The sequence below is a fragment of the Egretta garzetta genome, unplaced genomic scaffold (genome assembly GCF_000687185.1).
Source record: "Egretta garzetta isolate BGI_Z169 unplaced genomic scaffold, ASM68718v1 scaffold195, whole genome shotgun sequence".
Taxonomy (NCBI): Eukaryota; Metazoa; Chordata; class Aves; order Pelecaniformes; family Ardeidae; genus Egretta; species Egretta garzetta.
The window spans coordinates 73,532-97,381 of NW_009259591.1; the positions used below are offsets into that span (position 1 = coordinate 73,532).

Genomic DNA, 23,850 nt, shown 5'->3' on the forward strand with positions numbered 1-23,850 from the left:
GTACCCTATCTCTTCTCTACAATAGATTCATAGCTCGTAATCTGGCTGCAAAACTCATGCACATGAGACGAACGTGTATAACCAGATAGTCAAACTCTTGTCATCTGCTTGCACATTAAAATGAGAAACAGCCTATAACCAGAACCGCTTTGAAATCTGGAGGGATAAAAAGGATGAGGCCCCAGTTCCTCAAACTACATGGAACACATGGAATTCGACAGGACTACAGAGCGCACCGAAAGCTCTGCACGTGCTTGGGTTCCAGGAAGAGGCTGCGCGAACAGGAAGAGGTCGTACGTGTTAACAGCAGACAGGAGGGAAAGCGGGAGGAAAGGGGACAGAAGTTGAAGGAGAGCTTCATGTGGGCTGCGTACGTGAGGACACAGGGAAGCGGTTTGAAATTACTTGCTGCGTCTTGCAGGTGGGGACACAGATCACGGATCCGACGTGACGGGGGGAGGATGCCGATGGACCGGCCACGGTACTTGTTACTCACGTGAGCTGCAAACCACCCGCGGTCATTGGAATCACAGGAAGGAAACAGAGTACATGTCCTTATGCAAGAATGACAGAATCTGTTCAAAACAGGATAAACTGACATGCAGGACTACTGCGGCTGTAGTGACTGCAGCTGTTCCAAAAAAGACCATGTAGATAAGCTCAACAGCTGACAACGTGAACGCGGCACCTTTCTGGGAGATCTGAAGAATCAGATGTGCAGGAAATGTATGCCTACTACAGCAGTTCCAATGCCTGCGGACTCCGTAGAACAAACCTGTCAAACGCGCCGAATCTGCGATACCATCTTCTTTCAGCAAATAACTCTCCCCGATTGTCATCAATCTGCTGACGTGAAGAGGTTATTGCTGCATACTACAGATAAAGAACACCTGCAACAACCTCCTCTGCAAGCTACAACTTAGAAGCAATTTTTTTCAGGCTTACATCGATCAACCTTTTCTGCTTGCTACCTGCAGACGGCAACAGGGCTGTGCTTTACGCTTTCTGCATCTACGTCTGCCAAAATGTATGAGTATGTAGCATCGAGGGCATCGTAACACCAAAAATGTGAAACTACTTAAAACATCCCATCCAAAAAGAGGGACAGCGGCACTATGGCTGAGGTACCCCAGTCCTATAGTTTTAACGGGACTTAAGCAGCGCTTACACTAAATCGAGGATTGATCAGGCTCTCACGCTCTAGCGACTGAGACAGCTGGAGATGCGCAAGAAGCGGGGAGGGGGCACAGCCAGGACAGCCGACCCCAAGTGGCCAGAGGAATATTCCACACCATACGACGTCATGCTCCGTATATAAAATAGAGGAAAGCTGGCCGGGGGGCCGCTGCTCGGGGGCTGCCTGGGCATCGGTCGGCAGGTGGTAAGCAGTTGTGTTGTGCATCACTTGCTTTGTATATTCTATTATCATCATTATTATAATATTTTATTTCAATTATTCAACTGTTCCTATCTCAGCCCATGAGTTTTCTCAATTTTACTCTTCTGATTCTCTCCCCCACCCCACCGGGGAGCGGGGGGGAACGAGTGAGCGGCTGTGCGGTGCTCAGTCGCCGGCTGGGGTTAAACCACAACACGTGTCCAACAGTAAGAAAAAGGGATCTTCCCAACCAAAAGCTGAGAAACCTTAGCAGCTCCTAAGTGACCAACTAGAGCTATACGCTACCACAACTCCTGCCTCCTATACACTTGTTTTAAATTTTGTCACCTGTCTTCTTCAAGACAGAATTTCCCAAGTACAGAACACAAGAGAATTCAGGTTATGCTGCATTATTTTATGTAAGTTACAATTTGCAAGAATACATCAAAGGGTATTTTCAGGCACGTACCAGTGTTTAAGTGGAAATGCAAATGCAGTGGAAAATTACCGTAGAATTAAAGGAGGAAGCCTATCAACACCCATCTATTAAACATATGCAAACATATGCAAAAACTGCAGACACCCTGGCAAACCATGGCCTGTGACAGCTCCGAGCTTTCACCGCGCCCCCGCTGCCGGCACGCTCGGAAGCCAAGGGCTGTCACTATTCCTTGGGGAACACGAGGGGCTTCCACGGCAAACAGCCTCCCCCGAAACGCCCTCCCCGTCCACGCGCACGGGGTCATCCGACGCAAAACGGCAGCAAGACAAATATCACACTCTTGCATGGAGACTGCACCTCCCGCTCAGACACGCAGGTCTGAAGCCACACGGGAATTACTATAGCTCAGAACTAGCACTCCCCTTCTTTATCCCTGCCTTAGTATTCATTATTTAAACAAATGATAGGGCTTCCATTATCAAAACACTTTCTATTCCTTGTTTATTTTAGCAGATACGAGAGGTCTGATCAACCAATTGTGGGTTTCTCATTAAAAGCATCAAGTATTGTGAAAATTTTGACTTCTCTATCAGTTTGGGCTGAAAAGGTTGGGACGATATGTTGTAACATTATGGGATATATCTGGGCTTACACGATGTGAGAAATAATTTGTATGTCCCATTGCAAAAGAAAAGCATCTCTCCTTACCTCACTAATTCCAGTAAGGGCTTTAAATGGTACCATTAGCTCCAGAGAGCACAAAGAACAGCAGAATTACCTTTCCTTCCCCACCGTAAATGCTGGCCCTCGCTTCTCCGACCCTTTCGCCTTCTGTTCGTCAGGAAATACTTTCCGTATGATTACAACACGCGTGATCTGCCTGTGCACAGAAGGCCATAAATCCCTATTACCAAATGTTTATCCGAGCTTTCGAACGTCTTGGAGAGCGCGGTATCGGCATCCCACAGACCTCGGGGCATACCAGCGCAGGAGAGGGAGCTAGCCAGATACCTCGTCGTTACCAAGAACGTTTCGCTCTGGGGCTGTAACGAGAGGCGGGATGGCAGGAAGGTTCCCTCGGTGGCAGCTCCAGCACGGAGGCGCAGGTGCACTGCCCAACCGAGTGCTGAAACACCGCATTTCTGGCATAGCGAGGGCTCCAGCTTGGCTCGACACGTGCAGCTCGCACATCCAAGCCTTGTTACTAGATCAGCCTGGAATGTCAGTCTAAATCCACAGTCTCCAGGCATTAATGGAGAAAGGGGGCCAGCAGGAGGGGGGATAGCCTATTTGAAAGTCACAGCAGAGGCAAAACATACCCTCTGAAAATGCCCTATCAGTGAAAGGAATTAAGTCACTTTCCTAGCTTGTGGTCGTTTTCAGAGACATAATAAAAATAACCTGTGGGACCCATAGCGTACCTGCAGTTAACTTGTCATCACGTGCAGATGTATGGTATCTTTACCGTTGCAGTGCATGACATTATTTCCTTCAATTGGTCTCATACTTCAGCCCCTGGAAAAGCACCAGAAGAATTTACTGGGGCTGCGAGACTCGGATTGCACTGAACAAGCCCCAGCGGGCTCACTTGGAAAAGCACGGGAACTCCCTGCCACTCACCCATTAAGCCTGGGATAAAAGGGAAAATGAAAAGCTCCCAGAGTCGTGCTGAGCGGCCACAGCGACCCAAGCTGTGAAAAACCAGGGAGGGCTGTTCCTGCGCTGCCAAAACGGCGCCGTGGCACCCCCGGGTGAGAGCTGAGTCACTGCCGCCGTCACGCCACAGCCCGGCACCGGAGAGCACGCGATGGGGCTTCCACCCCGAGAGATTCTCATTTCCACCAAGATCACAGACACCGAGGATTGTTACGAGGCTTCCCAGAGGAACGTCCGATTTTTTTGTGTACACTGCAAGCATCCGTGAGCGAGAGGGGAAAAGGAGGCAGGGGGATTAAGGAAATTCAGAGACCAAGAAAACTGGGAAAAGATTTAAAACAAAACTAAAGATGAGGAAAACCAAGTCATACACTTATTTCATGGAGAAAGAGAAGGGAGGTCCATGCTGGATGACAGGGGACAAAAATTTTCAAAAAGGACCCGACACGCTCTTTAACATTCACAGGATTTTCCATCTGAGACACATTACTCCTACTGGGCATAGCCCCTGTGGGCATGAAGCAAGCTGCCCTGTCTCGAAGGCGATGAGGCTGTCTGACTCCTGAAGGCTGACTGACTCCCGAACCAGACTTCATCTGCTCTCCGTAAGCATGGATGCTTCCAGGATATTTTGAAAATAAAATCACTACTGTGTATCATAGAAAGGTTTTCGCAAACACAAATATGAACTCCAGAGCAAGCAAGCAAACAAAACCCCATTGCCTCCCCCCCCTCGCCTTTTTTGATTAATCAAGAGAAGCAGAGATAAATACATTATTTACCCACGCAGATCTCTGCTAGACGCCAGGGAGTTTGGTTTATTGACCTTCCCAACACTTCTCAAGAGATGGAGATTTAAAGCTTGTAAGTACTGAGATACGGCGGCATAAAGCAGCGATACGGTCAGCGTACATGGCTTATAAAGCGTGTGTTCCTTTTTAAGGATACTTGTAGAAGCAAACTGAAAATGACTGCAATTACACTAACTCGTTTTTGATGAAGTACCTTTGACACGCCCATTGCGGCCAGAAAAGAAGATCCCGTAAGATGCCGTTGATTTTTACGTGAATACTTACTGTTCACTGAGGATGAGCAGTGAAATGATTGGAAGCGCAAGATGTTTCCATAGAAAGAAAGATGAACTAGCATCACGCAGGAGAAAAGACAAATACGCAGCGTCACAGTAATCCAAAAATGAGGGAAAACACAGCAATACTGAACAAGAACTTTTGCCTGGAAATACTTCTTTTGTACACGATCAAATTACGTGCAGACCGCTACTGCGGCGTGAGAGATGAGGAGATTCGGTTTGGGGTACTGAGGAATTCTTCAACCGAATGTTTACTTCAAGACCCCGACGTCTCAGACCTCACCAAGGATGTGGGAAATCCAGTCGCACATCCATCCTTCATCAGCTCTTTAATTACTGACAGAGCTCAGGCAGGAGCGCTTGAAAAATGCAGCCGCAGAAGCCAGTAATCGCTGAGTTATCCCGAGCTCGTTAGGGGTTGTTCTCCATCCCTCCCTGCTCCTTTCCACCCTCGCTTTCTCCCCCTGAACGTTTTCAAGATACTAGTTCTTTTCCAAATCATAGTTTTGGAAGATTTAGGGAAAGTTTTTCCAAGGAGTTGAAAAAGAACCCTTCCACAGATCCCTCCCTCAGACTTAACTCTGGTTCCCGGAGGCTAATTATCAAGAAGCAACTTCTGCCTCTTAGGCCAGGCACGGGTATGGGCTCTCCATCTCGGGGGCCGGGGCTTCACCCTGCTGAGCCTTAGGGAGAAATTCCGTTTGTGGCAAGACGTAGCGATTCTCCAGGTAAACTTTCAACATTGCCTGCCACAAACGCACAGTTGACCTGCGCAGCAGCTGGCAACCCAAGCAACAGCATTACTGAGCAACCCAGCAACGCGCTGCAGGAGAATTTTGCCCTCCTGTTCGTTAGAATATAGCTGGCAACGGAAGAAAGTACCGGCTATTCCATGCAACCAGCCATTAAAAAATCTGGACATACCGATCTCTGCCACAGCTATTTCCTGGTCTAACTAAAAGGAAGAAGAGGTTTCTCAGACACCCACGTGCGGCAGCAATCACGCGCTGCCTCAGCATCACCGCACGGCGCTCCGGCTGACGTTCGTATGCCAGACAAGAAACCAAGAGCACCGTTTCCAGAAAAGTACTGGCAAAGCTATGGGATACGGCAGCTTCGTTACAAGCATCGCTTTGATGTCCGTGACTCGCAATCAGTACCCGGAACAGCCACCACGGCACAAACGAACGCTACGCTCGCCGCGTCGGAGCAGGTTACGCGTTCGGGTTACACCGTGCCGGCCAGGCCTGCTGCCGTAGGCGGGCGGCGTGCTGCGCTCGGCTCCGTGCTGCCTCCCCTCCCCTCCCTCCACGCTTCTTCCTAACATAAATTTTAAACGAACAATGCAACTCTTCACGGTGCACTGCATTTTAACTCACGTGCTTCTTCATGTTGGATGCGCAAGCACATTCAGCAATTAGAACTCCAACCGAGGGTCCTCACTCAGGTTTTTTTGCTTGGAAAAGCATGTAAATACATCTTAAGTTTCGCCAAATATGGAAGCAGTTACGTGAATGCCTAATTAGGTCCCCTGCTTGGGATCTCACCCGCTACCTGTTATTGTTTCTAACATCATTAATTACACTGCAGCCATGCCAGGAAGCCCATCCTGGTGGGGACCTAAACGGGGCCTTTCAGACTGCAGCTTGAGAGGGTTGGGCACGTTCTCCACGCGCAAGATGCGTCCGGGCTTGCGGCACACTGACTGGCAGATCTTACACAAAAAAAAGGGGCGATTTAGAAGAGCTTGATAAAAAGCCGCCCAACGACACCAGCACATACCTATCGTTAGCAACGCAAAGGTTAATTCAGTACCGTCTCTGGTCCACATTAAGAGAGCCGAGGCTGGTGGGAAGCCACGCAGCTATCTGGCGAGGCAAGACAGACAGGATTGGATCTCGTGGCCTGCAGAGCTCCCCTGGAATGAGTGAGTGCACCAGGCAGCACTGCAAAACTGTTCCCTTTATTTTGAGGGAATCGGCCAGAGGAGAAAGAGCTGTCGTGGTGAGGTCCGACTGCCTTATGCATCTCCCTGTGCATCACAACACTGTCCTCACACGTAAACAGCCCTGAGTCATTTCCGATGCTCAAGTTGCACACAGAAGCTTCAACCCAAATCACATTTGGGACAAGCGCCTGGCCAATTTCTGTTTGCTGAGCGGTTTTTCCTACTCTTCTGCTCCTTCCGCCAGTAGGACGACCGCACTAACAAGGAGGGCAGGACAGCCTTTCCCCTGCGTTGCAATTTTCTCTCTCCTAAGATTTTAGCGATTTGTAGCTTCCATTTCCCTATTTCAAATGTATAGAGTTTGTTTGCTCAGAGCTGCAAAAAGCCAATCTTTCCTCTTAAGAGACTTTAGCTCCTGATGGCACAGACTGAAGGATCTGGCATCGCTTCATCTCCACCAGATTTGATGACTACGATGAAAAATCCTGGATGCCGAACGCAAGATGGCAACATGGATAAGTAGGAACCCAACGGGCGACTAAGCCGTAAAAAATACCGAAAGCAACAACAGTGTAGGTAGGGAAAATCCTCAAAATCAGGCCACGCTATTTGTGAGCTAGGACGCTAAGTCTCATCAATGATAAATACCATTACGCCAGGAAAGCACTCTGGAGTCACAGAGTGACAGAGAGAACAACTTTCCCCCCCGCTAAGGCTAGAGAAGGGGTCCAGCCGACACTCCTGGAGCGGCAAACCCCTTCGCTGCCTTCGTTCTCATCCGGGCCCCCCCAGTTTCACACCCCTGGCCACCCATTTCCCCAAAGTCTCCACAGCAACTGGCTTGGTATTACTGGGATATTGGTCAACAAACACAGAACCCAGTTCTAACCAGACCCAGGTTGTTTTGTAAACATTAAGTATGATGACAAACAACCGAAAAAAACCCCGTATCTACTTTCTGTGAACTATAAACCTAAGTATTGCCCTAATCAAACTGTACGAAACCAATATCTCTTTTCTAAGAGATCCAATGCAATGTAATGCCGGTCACAGCAAAGTCCTTACCAAACTGGAATGTTGAGGGGAGGTATATTCTTCTCAACCCTGAATTCTTTCACGCTGTAATATTACTAGCAGTATGGTAATCCCTGGAAATTAGGGGGCGGAGTCTGTCTAATCCTCTCCAAGATTGGAGATTGCACATTTAGCAAACTCTGGATGTCTTCACCTGTGTCCCGAAACAAAGGCTGGACTTAACTTGTGGTCTATATCCATAGCACCCGATTGTTAGAGACGCTAACGAACTTCTGGTTTTCAGGCATTCGACACTACTGAGAAGCAGACTTCTCTCGCATCAGCCGGGGTGGCTGGAGAGCGACACGCCAAACGGATGGGTCCGCAGATGTGCACCAAGAGTGAGATACCAAAGGGTTTCCCTTTCAGAGCCAACTGAAGCAAACACACCACTGGGGCAACTGGAAAAATGGCTAAGTGTGGATCCTGCAACACCAGGCCAACCTCCTGTTGCACTTGCAACCCCCCCCTCCCCCCAATCAACGAAACAGAAAACACCAAAAACCAGAAAACACCAAAAACCAGAGTGGTTTTCCTCTAACACCCATTCAACATCCCGCTCTCTGACAGCCGGGAGGAGACCCACAGCAACAGGCATCATCAGGTGCAGGCGCACGCTGCCTGCTGTAGGCGACCTGCTCCTACCTCTGGCTGCTGTAATCAATTAATTTACAGAGCAGCCCTGTCTGGAGAGAAACCGTTTCCAGAGGCTTCGGGCTGGATTCTGGGATTACCCCGACCCCTGCACGCGGGTCACCGCTGCCTCGCTGCTCCCGGGACACAGCTGGCGTTGGGTTTGGCTCCCACCGCCTGCTCCTCGAGGGAGGACAAGTTCTCCGCACACCTTCTGCCTGGCACAGCAGGACTGCCCGTGCTGCCACGCGTGAAAATGCGACTTCTTCCCTCTCAGCCCTCGCCCGGGTCAGCAGGGCAGGAACAGCGCTCCTCTGTAAACTGCTCTCCAATCCGCAGGGTTCGGCATGCAGCAGGGAAGGGAGAAGGTGCCCCACACCTGGGAACGTATCGCTGGCCATGGTCTGGCCTACAGCTCTTTGCAGATTAACAGATGGTATCTTAGAATATACCAGAGAATAAAACGGGAGGGAGTTCCAACCTCAGTTAACGAACGACTGCCAAATGCTGCGCCCACTCGCAGCCAAACCAGACCACAGCCGAACTCCATGAGGAGAAGGGCAGAAGCTGATGGGACGGTTCTTGCCAGTAACAAAGAACAACATGCCGTGTCCGAAAGCACCCGTGTGTCACCACGCACTTCTGTCGCAGACGAGGTGCATCGCCACAAAGCCGAGTGCCGGACCTCCCACGCTCAGACTGACACGTGCCAGGGCCAAAACCAAACGAGTTTCACGGCTGATGAGATAAGTGATTTCAGACCATTGGTTTGGGGGAAATCTAGGCGCTGTGTTCTACAGTAGGTGGCTCCTTACCTGGCTCTGTTTTAGCAAAGAAGGTGTGCACTAGTCAGAAGAAATGAAAACACTGCAACCGTGCGCCAAGCGCGAGGATAAAACGCTCCCGAGTACAGTATCAAAAATAGCCTACCTACCATGCTGCCACAGAAAAAGAATGAAAAACCAGGGCAGGAGCTCGCACAAAACTGAAATAGCACAATTCTACCACAAGATGTTCACGGCATCCTCATCCACTGAGAGACGTGGCCGATCGGACAGAAGGAAGCCCAAACTTGGTCTTTCACTGTGCTTCTTCATTCAGAGAACTTTCTGGTATGGTTCCATGGAGCGAACATTCTCCATTTTCTTTGAACAAATTGTATTACACTTGTTTCTCATCAGATTACATAAATTAGCTGAGAGTGAATGGAATCAATTACAGTCCAGATTCCAGACCTCTTAAGAACTTACTGCCTAACACGTTTCTTTCATTTAATAAACTCGAACCAAATGAGGATTATATCACATAAATAATACTCCCTCTATAGGGCAATGCAATAAAATGGCAGAAATACTCAGAGGAACCACGTAGATCAAATACGAGAGCCTCTGATATTACCCGCCGGATTTAAAGTATGAACGTTGCATGAACTTAGTTGTACAGTATTTTTACTTTGTATTGTGAACAAGAGTCTGATTCAGAGGGTACTTCAGACCAAGTTTAATATCTTCTGACAGCCTCGGACAGCTAGGGAAAAATCGTGTTGCAGCAAAGTACGGATTTCCGTATTTAAAAGATGGCTTGACGGCTCTGCACAAGATACTGCCCTCTCCCGCCAAGTCCAAGATCTTGACTCTCCCAAGGGACTAAGAGTAAATACGACCCAGAGTAAGGGCTTCGTAAAACTCCAAGCGAGGCAGCTTACCGAACCGACTTGTTCTTTAAGACGATGGCGTTTCGGAACAACCTAAAGCGATACGGCGACTGCTAGGAACAACCGCGTTGACAGAAACGCTCGCCCAGTCTTTCAGCCTCAACGAGGAGCTACGCCAGCTGTAGTCAGACATTTTTATACCAGCCTGAACACATAAGTGTCCAGGGAAGAAAAACGTGATGAAAAGACTTAGATACAGAGCTCAGCAAGAGATTCAAAGCTGAAGGCACAAAATTATACACGCAGTTAAATTATCCCCATTCACAACCAGCATTCTTGACACATTTTGCAGAAGCTGGGCAGGAAACAAAGAGGCAGAGGAACAACACAGCCAAGATGAGGGATGACTATTAAACGTACAATTACCTGTAAGGAAATTCTTTTTACATTACTCAAGAATGGCTGAAGACAGTTTTGATGGCAGCCTATGTCATTACAACTTGTCTAATCCTAAAACTGTATGTAACCTGGTAGGCAACGACAAATACAGGATCCCGCAGGTGAAGTTCAGGTATAAGACTCCAACAAAGAAACAGGATGTTTCCATCTACTCAGTGAAAAGGTTTTCGGGGGACACAGGGAGTTCTCTGGGAACTGGGGGACATGGGAAGCTTTAAATCGGTACAGCACTAGCCAGGCCTTTCTTCCTGGGCTTCTTCACACCCGCCCTCCACCCATCCAGTAACATTCTCCATGTTAACAGAGAGAGACATGGCGGGAATGAAATGCGCTGCCCTGGGGACGCCTAACCGATGCAAAACGGGGTGCTCGACAGCTTGGCCGCGGGATAAGAATTGCGGTTAGGTTTTCTGTGACGTGACGGGGCTTTCACGAAAAGCCAATTTGTACATATGGCGCATGAAGAACCGCATCATTTAACCATAAAGTGAAAGTTTTTTCTTTAGCCAGTGTACGATGTAGCAAGGCTCCCGTATATATAGGTATAGTTGTATACGTCTATTCATAGAGCTGCATATGAACCTTGTTAACTACAGTGCATACATTCACACCTATCTATAAACAAAACAAACTGGACTTCCTGGTACCGAGTGGGCTTTATCTGAACTTCCCTTTACGTTCAGCTGGGAAGTTCAAATGCCGTTTTGAATGGGTTACATTCCAGTTATAAAACTCCGTATATAAGTTATCCTCTATTCCCCCACCCCCCAACCCCCCCTTTTTTTATGCAAAGAATGAAATACCATTCTGAAGTTATATTCTATCATTAGAAGGAATGAACATACCGAGCCGTCCGTGAAGCTTGCAGTGTACCCTGGTTGTGACACAGAACTAAGCACACCTACCGGATACAAGTGTCATTTCTAATTGAATGATATGACAACAGTGATTTAAAAGGCTCATTTGTGAGTCACTAATAAAAGCCTGATATGTGGAAAGGACATCATACACAAAGCAGGCACAACGTTATGTTCGCTCCTCTTCTTAATGCAGTCATAAACAGCCACTGTCTGTTCATTCCTGTGATTTAAATGTGTAAAGTCACCATTTTTGCTTCCCATCTCAGGTAGTGCTGAGAGATTTCAGTCCCTCTGCCTCAGTACTGACGTCTGCTGTCCCGTGAACGACTAACAGAAAACCTTCACCCGCCCGCTTGCCCCTCCGATGCTCATTCCTGCCTCCTCGCGCTGTAACAGGTACCAGTATTTGCAGCCGTGTGCGTTACAGAAAACCACTCTCAGAAAATGGACAAAATGCATTAACTCCTTTGTACCGGACACCTCTTTACCAGGAGGCAGTAACTGCGCATGGCATCGCAGCTAGCTGTTGGACAGTTCTTGCCTTCTAACGCGTGGGAGGAGGAGGCTCCCCTCACGATTCACAACACCACCTCACTGGAATCTTCCCCATCTCTTCCCCAGCGTCAACAGCACCCGCCTGCCGTATCACCTACTGCTTCAGTGCTATGCGCGGTCCCGGGCCTCAGTCAGACTGCAAGCTTTGCCGCACCAAGCCCTTCAACTTGGCCTTCACCAATAGAAGAGCACAAACACCTCCCGCACATGTACCTCCGGGCACTCAGGCACAGCATTTATTTTAAGGAAAGCACATTCTTCCGTTGGAAAAGCTCATTGATGATGTTTCTTGTTAGTCACAGGTACGCACCACCTTATTTGCCACCAGAAGACCTCTGCAGGCAGCCCGCTTCCGAAGCAAAGCGTCCTCCCATGGACTCAGTGGAGAGCAGGCAAAGCTAGAGATGTCCTGGCACTGCTGCCTGCAGCTACCTGACCTGCGGCATCTCCAGAAGCGCGCTCTTACTGACCAAAGTACGTCGGTATTTACAGACTCCTCAGGGTAACGAGAGATGCAGAGACAGGCGATGGTTATCATGTCCCAGCTCAGTTTTATGCTCTGGACTAAATAAATCTGACAGGGACCCTTCTTAAAGCTCTTCTCCACAACTAATTCTGATCCATGGTGTTTGCCTTTCAGTGAAAAAACACTTTCATAAGCTATGTTCCTTCTCAAAAGCATTTAAACCTTCCTCTATACATTGCCTAAGTGCAGATAAATAAAAAGAAAGTAAAGATAAATACCTCAAATCAGTGTTCCGAGGGAAAAGTCTTTTCTTCCCGCTGAAGTAGGCTTCAAAATCATCTGTTGCCAGTCTGTGTGCGTAGTCAATGTATGCAGACACCTCCTGGCGACGAGAATTGCGGTCACGAATGAAGATTATGGTCTGGAAAACACAAAGGCGGCCACAAATAAAGAATAGAAACATACATAGTGTGCAACCTTCTGTATAAAAACATATTTAGAGAGTACATAAACATTGTCAACTTCACCTGGGCCACGCTTCTGTTAGGAGTTAAGGCACTTAAATTACGGCATATTACAGCATATTCTTAACACAAGCTTGGCAGCATGGCAGCAAAACCAAACGTAAATGCAGTGTCACACAACACGCCCTCAGGCACTTCCCACGTCTCCGGCTGCCACTTCCGAAGGGTTTTCCCCCAGGTCCCCGGCCGTATCTGCCAGCCCCATACACACATCCTAAAGCAGTCTAATGCTGCTGGACACCTATTTTTAAGCAATGGTGGTTTTGTTTGGCCATTCTACAACGCTGCTGTCCATGCCCTAATTACTGGACCAAAGTAGAAAGGGCGAGAAGTTTATGGTATCTGGGTTGCACCTCTACAGCCAAAGCAGAACTTTTTCAACTTAATATTCACAGCAGATTTTTCGCTTTTCAGAAAGTCGGTGGACTGGAAACTGGTGCCCATACACCCCTCTCTCCTGCGCTATGACCAGAGAACAGAGCAGACTTTGCCAGCCCTGCCCTCTCTCTTGCAGACAACCCCCGTGCTGTTTCGTTCCTCACACCCAGTGAGCTCCAGAGCAAAAACCTAGCATTTTAAATACAAGCAAACAAACAACAAAACAAAGTCTGTGCCTATAAATAAAGCTGACTAAAGCCGGGCCGCTCCAAGCAGAACAAATTATCTATCCAGCTGTCGCGCCTTGTGCTGGTTTGGGCAGGGGTAGAGTCCACGTTCTCCACAGTAGCTGGCACGGGGCCACGGTTTGGGTCTGTGCTGGAAACGGTGTTGATAACCCCGGGATGGGTTCGTTCCCGCTGAGCGGGGCTCGCACAGAGCCAAGGCCGTTTCTGCCTCTCACCCCACCCCACCAGCGAGGGGCTGGGGGGCACAAGGAGCTGGGAGGGGACACGGCCGGGGCGGCTGACCCCCACTGACCCCAGGGACATTCCACACCAAATTCCACGTCGTGCTCAGGGTAGAGAGCTGGGGGAAGGAGGGGGAAGGGGGGGACATTCGGGGCGATGGCGTTTGCCTTCCCAAGTCACCGTTAGGCGTGATGGAGCCCGGCTGTCCTGGGGACGGCTGAGCACCCGCCTGCCCTGGGAGGGAGGGAATGAATTCCTTGTTTTGCTTTGCTTTGCTTGCACGCGGGGCTTTTGCGTCACCCATTAAACTGCCCTTATCTGAACCCATGGGTTTTCTCACTTTTACTGTTACGATTCTCTCCCCCACCACACCGCACCGGGAAGCGGGGGGAGCGGTGCAGTGGCATGGAGGCACCCGGAGGACAGCCTCTCTAAGAGAGCAACCAGAGGACCTAACCGACAATGTTCTGTGTTAAAGGTACGCTTGTGAGGCCGCCTCCTCAGAACGAACGGCCTTTGATCCTTCTCATCTGTCAACACCGTTCCCTCCTCTCCAGTGATTCATTTCTAACCACCTATAAGCATTCACTCATTAGACTATGAATCAGCTTGCATTTTCTTAAGCGATCCTAAACTGTTTAATCGTGTCACACCTTTTTGCCCCTGAGAAGACATGTACCAATTTGCACTCTTTTCCTCCCCAGATGATAAAGCTCCTGACCGAAAACTAACTGAAAGAGAGATTAAACATACCATAAAATCCACCAACAGGAAAATCTTCTCCCAAGTCTCTTCAATGCTCTGCTGACTTGTCCCTAACACAGCAAATCCTGCTGGGCACAGATTTTGTGCTTTACATCCATCTGCGAGTCTTCAGGAACTTATTATGTGGCGAAAGGTGAAAAAGCTTTAATTGGAGATGGGGTTTGAAAGGTATGCTTACAAACAGCTTTTGGGCCTAACAACTGAACCTATTTACAATGGGGGTGAACTGACTTACAATTACGACAATTTGGAGCAAATTAGAACAGAACAGAATAGTTCGTCCGGAAGGGACCTACAACGATCATCTAGCAACGCTGAGTTCCTTTCCCTCCTTTCAGGTCAGAGGCTAGAGAAGGGAGGCGAAGTATTTATAGGGGATAAATACATATCTCTCCATATAGCTACACAGAGTTATTTATTTATTGTATATTTGTATAAACCTAAATCTCCCCATGGGGGAGAGGCTGAGGCGGTAGATAAAGGTCAGGGTACAGTCACGTGGAACAGAATAGGATCCTACATTTCCCTGCTTATCTTTCTCCCTTCCATCTCCGGTGATACGTTTTCACGGTAGACAAATACCATGGGACGCCAATGCTCCGATATTCCAAACCCATTTGCATCTACTGCTTCCTATAGACAGAAGCAGAACATTTAGAAGGATCTGCACTTGGCTATGCTGAACACGGGGGCACTTTCTTCGGGAGCGTACACATCTCATCCTGGGAAAGACTAACACGAACCTGTCCCTACTTCAAACCAGATTAGAGAGACCAACAAACCACTGTGAATAACCAATTTATCCAGACATTTATCAATCCTCTTAACTACATGGAACATTTGTACGATGCTATTGCCATCACCGGTTGCCTTGTAACGCACAGCCCTGCCAGAGCGTTCCAGTAAGTGTCTTCTCCCATCCAGCGATCATCAACTAAAAATTTGCACTGACTTCCCCCAGTCCAAAATCAGGTCCTGTGCTATCACTTAGAAACGCTGGAAAAATACAAACACAGCTTTCCTTTGACTGCCATTGGTAAACACTGTGGATTCGATTCCCACGGGTATTAATGCCCTTCTATACAGGCGAGGGAGCGTGCAAGGATTTCAGAAGAGGCACAAACTACATTGACCTCCCGCTTAGTTTGCTTGTACACGACCAGTGTCAGGCTGGGTAAGAGCTCGGCCCGTTTACCGGACTGATCTGAGCACTGGGTTTTCTTGGGGTTTGAAGCACGTGCTTCAAAAGCTACTAAAATCATCTGCTTAAAAGGCAGGATTGTGCAACGATGAAGGCCTTCCACCTTTATCTTCAAAGAAAACAAATGATTCTGTGCACAGTTCCCACACGATATCGGAGAAAACGCTGCCTATGTTGGGGTCTAGTTCCGTTTGTGAACTTCTAAGTTGTAAGAAAAAAAACAAACGCCACCTGCCAACGATTCACTCCTACTTATGCTACTTCATACACTGAAACACGTTTCCTAAAGCTGGCTTTGATTCCAAATAAGACCTTACCAGGGACATCAAAATACCAGGACTTGCCCATTTTTGGGGGTAATATTGGCACGCACTGTGGGACAGGGTCAATGTTCATCCAAGAGAGAAGACCTGCTTCTACCGACACCAGCGAGAGCCAAGCAGACTTGCCGGGTTGGAGGAGAATTTGTCGGCATTTCCCTATTTTGTTAACATTACCGGAAAGAATTACATTCCTCACATTAAGCTAATTCTGTCTCCTTGAAATAGTGCACACCCGAAGGATCATTCCTCTCCAGTTAGAGCACTAGGGTGGAACCAAGAGACCTGCCCAACACATCACCGCTCCGTGCCCCTCTTCTCTTGGAGGAATCGCGATGAGCGGCTGCCCTCCGCTGCCGTACTGCGGGGTTAGTCCGTGCGGGGTTAGTCCGACCTGTGATCTCAGTCTGCTGCTGAGTAATGCTGCTTATGAAAGAAAAGCTACCGATAGGGATAAGCCTTCCGAGAGAGACCTCACATTTATGATAATTACCCACATACCAGGAGGCTGCCTTCATTTTTTCATAAGGTGGTGCTGCAAATGAGCTCTCCAGAGCTCAGGCCCTTTTCCTACGCTAGCAAAGCGTACGGTGAGGGCTAACATCATTTGTAAGACCAATTAACATCCCTGGGAGGGGGGGAAACCGACAGGCACTTAGTGATTAAAAGGTGTGGGTGTCAATGATGAAAACTTTCAGCTCTCCTGAAACCCTTGCCTTTCCTCTATCCTTATGGCAGAACGCGGCTACTCCGACAGAAAACATTTTAATACCGGCTTTTCTTTCAGCGCCTCCTCAGCGGTTTGTGGGCACGTCCTACACACTAATTACAGCCAGTTTTTAACTGCATCCAAGGGCCTTGCTGGACTGGGACCTACGAGATGGCAAATGAACCGGAGTGCGCCGTGATTCAGCTTGCTCTGAAACGATCGCAAAGCAGACTCGCTGAGGAGCAAGAATACACGGGGGCTGTACAGAGCCCAGCCCTGCTGTCTGGTGAAGCAGTCTCATAGTGAGAGCCCTTTAACGGCACGCCAAACTGAAAGGAGATGACAGGAAAGTCAAGACAGACAATATTTAAGAGCCAATTACTAATTCACTGAGGAAGCTCTTTTCACGTGGACAATATCACAGGTGGGCACCCGGGGGAACAAGCACTGCGAGGCTGAAAGGCACAGGTGTAAAATACATTACCAGTTGAAATATATTTTTAATGAGTAGCAATTTATTTTTGTTGCGTAGCATTCGGCCTTATTTGCCACCTGCAGATCGCATTACATCTAATAGAAATACCAGTGGGCAACAGTAGTCAGAGAAAGGACCTCACCTCTGTATCTTTAAACCAGATGCGATTGCCATTTCTGCTTTGCAAGTGGGAATAAATTGCTGACCTGTTCTTTTAGCTGGCTGGGAGCGAAAGGAGCAGACAACATGGGCTTACAGGTTGGGATTTTACCTCCTGCACAATTTGATTTTGGGTGGAGGGGGCAAGGTACAGCATAAATACGTTGTCCTTTTAGTAGAGAGACTGAACCCCACTAAAGCAAGCCTAGAAAGGCTCTGTTCACATTTTCATCTGCAAATACCATTCTCTTATTTGTGCTGACTTTGAAATGTTCCTAAAACCTGTAATATGTCTGAAATTGCTTCAGTTTCTTTCTCTCATGCCCAAAAACGCCAAGCGGGCTTTTGGAAAACACACATCTTCTACCTGCCCATTACGGTACAAAAGAGGGAAAACCAAGGACTTGGAGAGCAAGCACAGGATCACAGCAGCCTTTAGTCTGCTTTCTTCTCATCTATCCAAACTAAGCAGGATGTGGTCTAAAGGTAAATGCAAATTAAAAACAAAAAAAAAGAAAGAAAAGAAGAGATCCTTCAAGCTCCGACCATGCGAGTTAGACAGCATCTCTACACGCTCTCCCTGTTCAGCACTCTCAGAGCTGGATTCCAGCCCCGGAGCGTGCCGCCCGGAGCTCACCTGGGACACCAGAGCGCACGGAAGCGCAGCCGGGTATTTCATTCAGTTGGCAGAAACGCAGAGGCAAAACCCGTGCCATAACGTAAAGGGAAATGTGCTGTACCTTGCACTGAGCGGTAAAACTCTTCTGCGGTTCTCAGGGACCTAGCTCACGCTGGAGTTGCAGGACTAACACCGAGCGCAGACCACACAGCTGCTAAAATGATGACTGGAGGCCCAACGCCTCAGTTGTCAGGTGAGGTTCAGCTCTCACGGGGGTAAGCACCAGACTGTCGTGCTGAAGGACTCGAGGCTTTCGCTAGCGACCGCCTGTATTCTGTGCGCTTACGTGCCAAAGGACATCAGATGCGGCGTTCAGGGGACGTTTTCAAGGCAGAAGCACCTCAGGAAGATCCCGAGCGCGGGACCGCTCTCACCTGCCCGGTACTCGAGACGCGAGCCCTGCTCTGCCGTGCACAGCCTGTACCTTCCCATTTGCAGAGTGAGGGTGTAAGAAAAGCAGACCGCTTATTACAATAATTTAAATAAGCAACCGAGACACAGAAAACGTGTTTCTCTGTCACCGGGGCCAAAGTCTTTGAGAAACTGACTGCGAGCGCACGCTATGTTCATCCTTTTCATCCGTCCCGCCGGGCACCTTCACAGCGGTGCCCCCGAGCAGCCCCTGACCGTTCAGACCGCGGGTGCCCCGGCTCGCTGAACGCCGGCCAGCGCAGCAGCTCCGCGGGACAGCTCGAGGAGGCGCAGCAGCGTTTGCCTCGTTTAAGAGTTCCCCGCGTTCCCCTGGTGCGGTTCTGGGCGTATTTCAGCAATGCAGGCACCGAGACGCATACACACACCATAACCTAACCACGCTTTTTGAACCGGGGAAGCAGCATTTGTGGGCAAGAATGGCTGGCCAAGAAGCAGATGTTCTAGCTTTCAACTCTTCAGGAAAAAAATAAAAGGTTACCCTTCAGAAGAAGAACCGTTCGCCATGTATGCGAACCATGTGCCTCCCAGCTCCTCACCGTTAAGTGTTCGGCAGCTGCTCGAATGGAAGCAGCTCTGTGGACTGTGAATTTGCTTATCTGTGTAAACAGGGTGTTGCCTCAGTTTGAAAACAATATTCTGGCTGAGAACAGCCCGCTGAGAGTGCGAGTTTAGATTAATTATGTTAGCATTAGAATACAGGAGGTTATTAAAACCAGAAATGCACACATAACCTAAAATTCGCTCAGAGAGACGTAAGAAGTCAGCGCTAGCAGCGAGGAGGTAGCCGCAGCCTTCAGTTCGGCTAACGAGGAACAAGGCACGTGTCCTGGACGAGGAGCGTTGGCTCCCCAGGCCGATGAGGGGTCGTTACTGCAAGGTAACGCTCCGAGCAGAGTGAAGGAGGAGGTACGGCAGAGGTAAGGAGAGAAGCAGAAGCATAAAGGCAGTTGCCAGTTGCCTATATGTAAGGAAAGGGGAGGAGGGGGGGAAAGAAGGGAAGAAAAGGAAAACAACAGGAAACAAGAAAGAAAAATAAAAGAAAATGAAAAGCCAGTGCAGGCTCCCCCCCCCCAGTCACAAACCCAGAAAATGGGCAGACTAAAGCCTGCCGAAATTGACTCCTGTCCCTGAAGGGACCAACAGTAGGTATCTGGGAAAATGCAGAGCCACAGGGCAGGTGCGCAACGCTGCTGCCCCAACGCCGCGTCCCGAACCCCACCAACCCGCAGCGCAAGCATTTCCTGAACCAGGGCTTTTTAAAACCAGGCTATTAGGATTTTTGATTAACTCTTCCCCGCGAGCTAAAGAACGTGTCACAGGTCAGACAGCAGAAGCGATTGCCAGCGCAGCTGAACATACGGTCAGACCCGAGTTTGCAAAAGCAGTCGAGGGTTCGCCACTCACCCAGGGTACCATAGGAAACGAACGGGCAGAACCAAACATAGAAATTGCAGTCCCTTTCCTAGCCGATTCACCGAAAACATACGCTTCTATTTATCCTGCTAAGACATACAAAAGCTGTGCAGTTCTCAAGACAGGTAAACCGTTAGATAAACTAGCAAAAGATTTCAGCCTGGAAAGTACGTGAGCAGAAACGCAGCCTTTTCTTTCCAAAATCTCAACTTTCAAAAGCCCATAAATATTGCTCAAGGATTTTGGGGTGGGTTGTTGTTTTTTTTTAATTCCAGCTCGCTCTCCTGTACCTGCTCCATCAGAAGGGCATCAAAGTATTTTCCCTGGCAAACACCTGATTTATGAATAAGTAAGTAGCAAGGCATGAGAAACCAGAATAATAAGGGTATGCCTTAAAGTCAGCGAAGGGGACGGCTCAACGCCTGCCCAAATACCGTACCAACTGGATTTCCACAAGCGAGCCTGCCCCTGAGACGACAGCCGCGCCGCACAGAGGGCTCCTGTATTCACATCTTGGGCATCCTTGTTCTTCCTCTGACAGAAGGGGGAAAAAAAAATCATATATTTTTGGGGCTCCAGACCTGTCCTGCTTGACCTTCTCCCCAGCCGCCGGTGTCCAGGCGGACACCCAGCCGGGAGAAGCCTCCCCACAGTGCCGGGCCCCGCGGGTCCCGCAGGAGGAACAATCCCGCAGTGTTCGACGTGCTGCAGGTGTCCCGGGGTGTCAGCTGCCTGCTATTTATTATTGGTTTGCTGCATACAGGGAGGCAGGCCAGGCCATCACTAACAACTCTGTGCAAACGGGTCAGGGAAAGGAAAATAAAGCCTGTGCCGCGGGAAGCTGCAGGGGCTGGGGGTTTGCTGGCAAAGCCTGGCCGCGTTCCTCCTTAGGTGCTACTTAAAAAATGCTACTTGTTTAACTTGGAAGCGACTTCACATAGCTGGGGCTGCGCGAGACGCGCGTGGCAGGGAAACCAGCTGCAGGCAGGTGTGCGGCTTTTTCATTTCAAGACGTACCAGGGGAGGCTTCCTCTGCCCAGTTCTGAGGGGTTTTCTTTTTAGAAGTCTGTTTATATAATTTGTTTTCCAGTGGAAAAAAAATTACTGTAAAAATACTAAAGGAATCATTTGCATGTCTTTGAACTTGGAGGGTTTGTTTTGTTGGTGTTGGGTTTTTTTGTTTTCGGGGTTTTTTTAACAGGGAAAAAATAAAGAGAAAAGACGTCTTCCAATTACATGGAAAAATACAAGCAAATAACTTTCTAAATTCCAAATCTTTTCCTATTTTCCACTGACCTAAGAGTAAAACATGATCCATGCCGCCCTTTCAGTGCCGATACTGGTTGCAGAACCTCTCGCAGTCACATTTTTTCTTGGGGGGATTATAAAACGGGACTCACATGTAGCTTTGGGATTAGACAAATAGCTCAACTGCAGCAAACCAGATGTCTCTGTTTAAGACACGGCCGAGGGAGCGTGCTGGCAGTGCAAACAGAGCGCAGGCATGCTGGTCGCAGGCCTGGGGACTGCAGCCGAGCGAAGGTCACACAGACGGGCTGTCAAAAACAGCCTGGGAAGTTAAATGAGGAAAACAGATCTCCCTGCTTGCACCGCTGGATGAGCACAGGCACCCCGTCCCGGGCGCCGCCGGGGCTCTGGCTGGGCGTGCACGCCCCGGCGGAGCGACCCGAGCATCCGCCCCCCCGCATCAGGGCTTTGTCTCACAAGATGCGGAGTCTGTCTTGGCCAGCAAATCTACAAAACTCAGCGTTATTTTGTTCTCAACAGACCTAACCTGTGCTCACCCCGGGATGTCCCACTGCCTTGGCGAGCGGGATGTTTTGACAACCTACAGCCCCGGTCAGTGAGGCAGGGCCAGGGCTACGCCGGACTCTTGCGCTCTTCAGCAACCGCCCCCCAGAGTGAGACAGAGATAAGAGACTCTCTTATCTGGGCAAGTCCTCCCTTAAGGAGACACACATACACAAGTCACTACGACAGCAGAATGTCCTTATTTTCTACCAGACAACCCAACTACATGGGAATCAACGAATACTCCCGAAAAGCAACAAGTCGCATAGAATTGAACAGCCTTCCTCTCGAATGGCAAGGACTGAAATGAATACATCACCCCCTGGTGCTCCGGGGTCGTCTTTACTTCCATAATAACAACTTCAAGGCAGTGATCCTGCTGACACAAGCAAGCGTTTGCTTTTCTGAAGCCACCCCTTTACTACTCCTTGGCCTTTTGGGCCGCTGGACAACTCGCTGTGCTTGGCAGGTGCAGAGGGGCTGACCGGTGCTAACATCTACAGCCACTTTTGTCTCCAAAAGGAGCGGAATGAGCTCTTTCCAGAATTTATTCACACCAAGGCACAGCTTACTAAAACCAATACAATGTCGCTTGTCTTGCTGCCAATTCTCATGAAACCTAGGACAGACAATAAAGGCCAAGGAGAGAGCAAGCAGAAAGCAAAAACCACAGGAGGAACGTACTCCGATACAAAACCCATGAAGGTTGCACTCCAGGCGTGACGACAGTGGCTTCTCGTGGCTGCTGTGGGGTCCGTGAGCATTTGACATGCCACCACACACCCCCCTCAACTCTCCTTAAGTTGCGAGACCTGAGGGACTGCGGCAAAAATTCCTGCCAAACAGAATAGGCCTTTACCAATGGCTCAAGGTTTATAGGGTAGGGTTAAAAACCAGCTTTACTGAGGTCAAGCAAAACAAAACTAAGATCCCCATCCCTAGGGAGCTGCACAAAACTTAAAAAGCAGCTCAAACATCCACAAAAGTCCTTGAGGCTCCATAAAGGCAAAAAAAACCCCCCAAAACTCCTCCCTAAAAGGAAAAAGACAGGAAAGGAAGTAAAATGAAAGCGAAGCAAAAGTGTCTTGTTTTTATAATGTACAGAAAGTTACGATGCTTCGATCATACAAAAGCATCCTCATTTTTTCCTGTCGCCAGGCAGAGAAGTCAGCTGGGCTGTTGATTTTGAAATCCTAATTAAAAATAGGGTTTGATGTACATCTGCCTAACTGTACGTGATCCGCTCCGGGTGCAAGACTTCCCAAGGCACCTCTCCGATTCCACTGCGTCTTCCCTGACTCGAGGGCAGGTCAAGCCCGACCCGTGCTGCCGGCCCTGAGCCCCGTCCTGCACCCCCATCTGCAGCACCTCCCTTCCGACCACGCTGCTGCTCCGAGAGAAGGGAAGCATTTGCAATCTTAACAGCTTTCTCCTCTTTTTTTTTTTTTCTTTTTTGTTAAGAAGTGACCTTTTAATATACCCCACCTGTCTAACGAGCACTCTTCCCTGGTATTTGTCAGAGATATTTGAACAGATCCGACTGTAATGGATGTCACGCCTCCGACTGCTGAACGGAACTAGTTGTTCCCAGACTTCCTTTTTTTAAAATGCTGTTTACTGAAACATTCATGAAATCTGCTTGGCAGCCTCAGGGCTTGATCCTCAGCCGCATACCCCGCGCGGACTTAATGCAGGCACTGCTAGACGAGACCAGGGAGGATTTTTCACTTCTGCATAGGATGGGTTACAGATTCGTACCCAACCTCGAGGGAGGGGGACGGGCCAGGGTCCACCAGCACATGGTTCTGCACAGATGTGGGGCAGTGGTGGCTCTGAAAGAACTCGGAAAGTTGCAAACTCTTCAGGGTAGGGAGCTTTTACTAACACCTATTGCTAAGTTGCAGAAGTCGTTCACGGATTTTTGTTAATTAATACCAAATCTGTCGCCCAGAGAAATGGAATGCTGAGCATCCGGCACATTTTTCCTGTCGCTTCCCTTGAGTAGGGCACCCCAATTCCCCTCTGCTGTCAGCAATTGCTGGCGTATTCTGAGGAAGGCACCGGCAAGCAAAGCTGGCTTTCAGGGAAGTTCATTTATCTCTTAGCATTCCTGCAAGATTTTTAGTTACGTGAAGCCTATATTTAAAAGTTACAGTTCAATTACTTTCAACACCACTAAAATTCACCTGCTTCTGTCACAGGAGGAGAGAAACCAACCCAAGTCCAAGCAAGCACTTGGAAACGGCCAAAAGGGAGCATCCCTCACAGAGGGTGCGATCACAGTATGGAACATCAGCA

The 23,850-nt window shown here is 48.9% G+C and overlaps 1 protein-coding gene across 1 annotated transcript in view; it reads right to left on the reverse strand.

The window, feature by feature from the left end:
• The window catches only part of CFAP299 (cilia and flagella associated protein 299), a 155,381-nt gene that overhangs the window by 13,395 nt on the left and 118,136 nt on the right, over positions 1–23,850 (reverse strand). Inside the window, exon 4 of the mRNA XM_009638020.1 lies at positions 12,494–12,636. Within this exon, the coding sequence (XP_009636315.1) occupies positions 12,494–12,636 (143 nt within the window). The remainder of the gene's footprint in view (positions 1–12,493; positions 12,637–23,850) is intronic.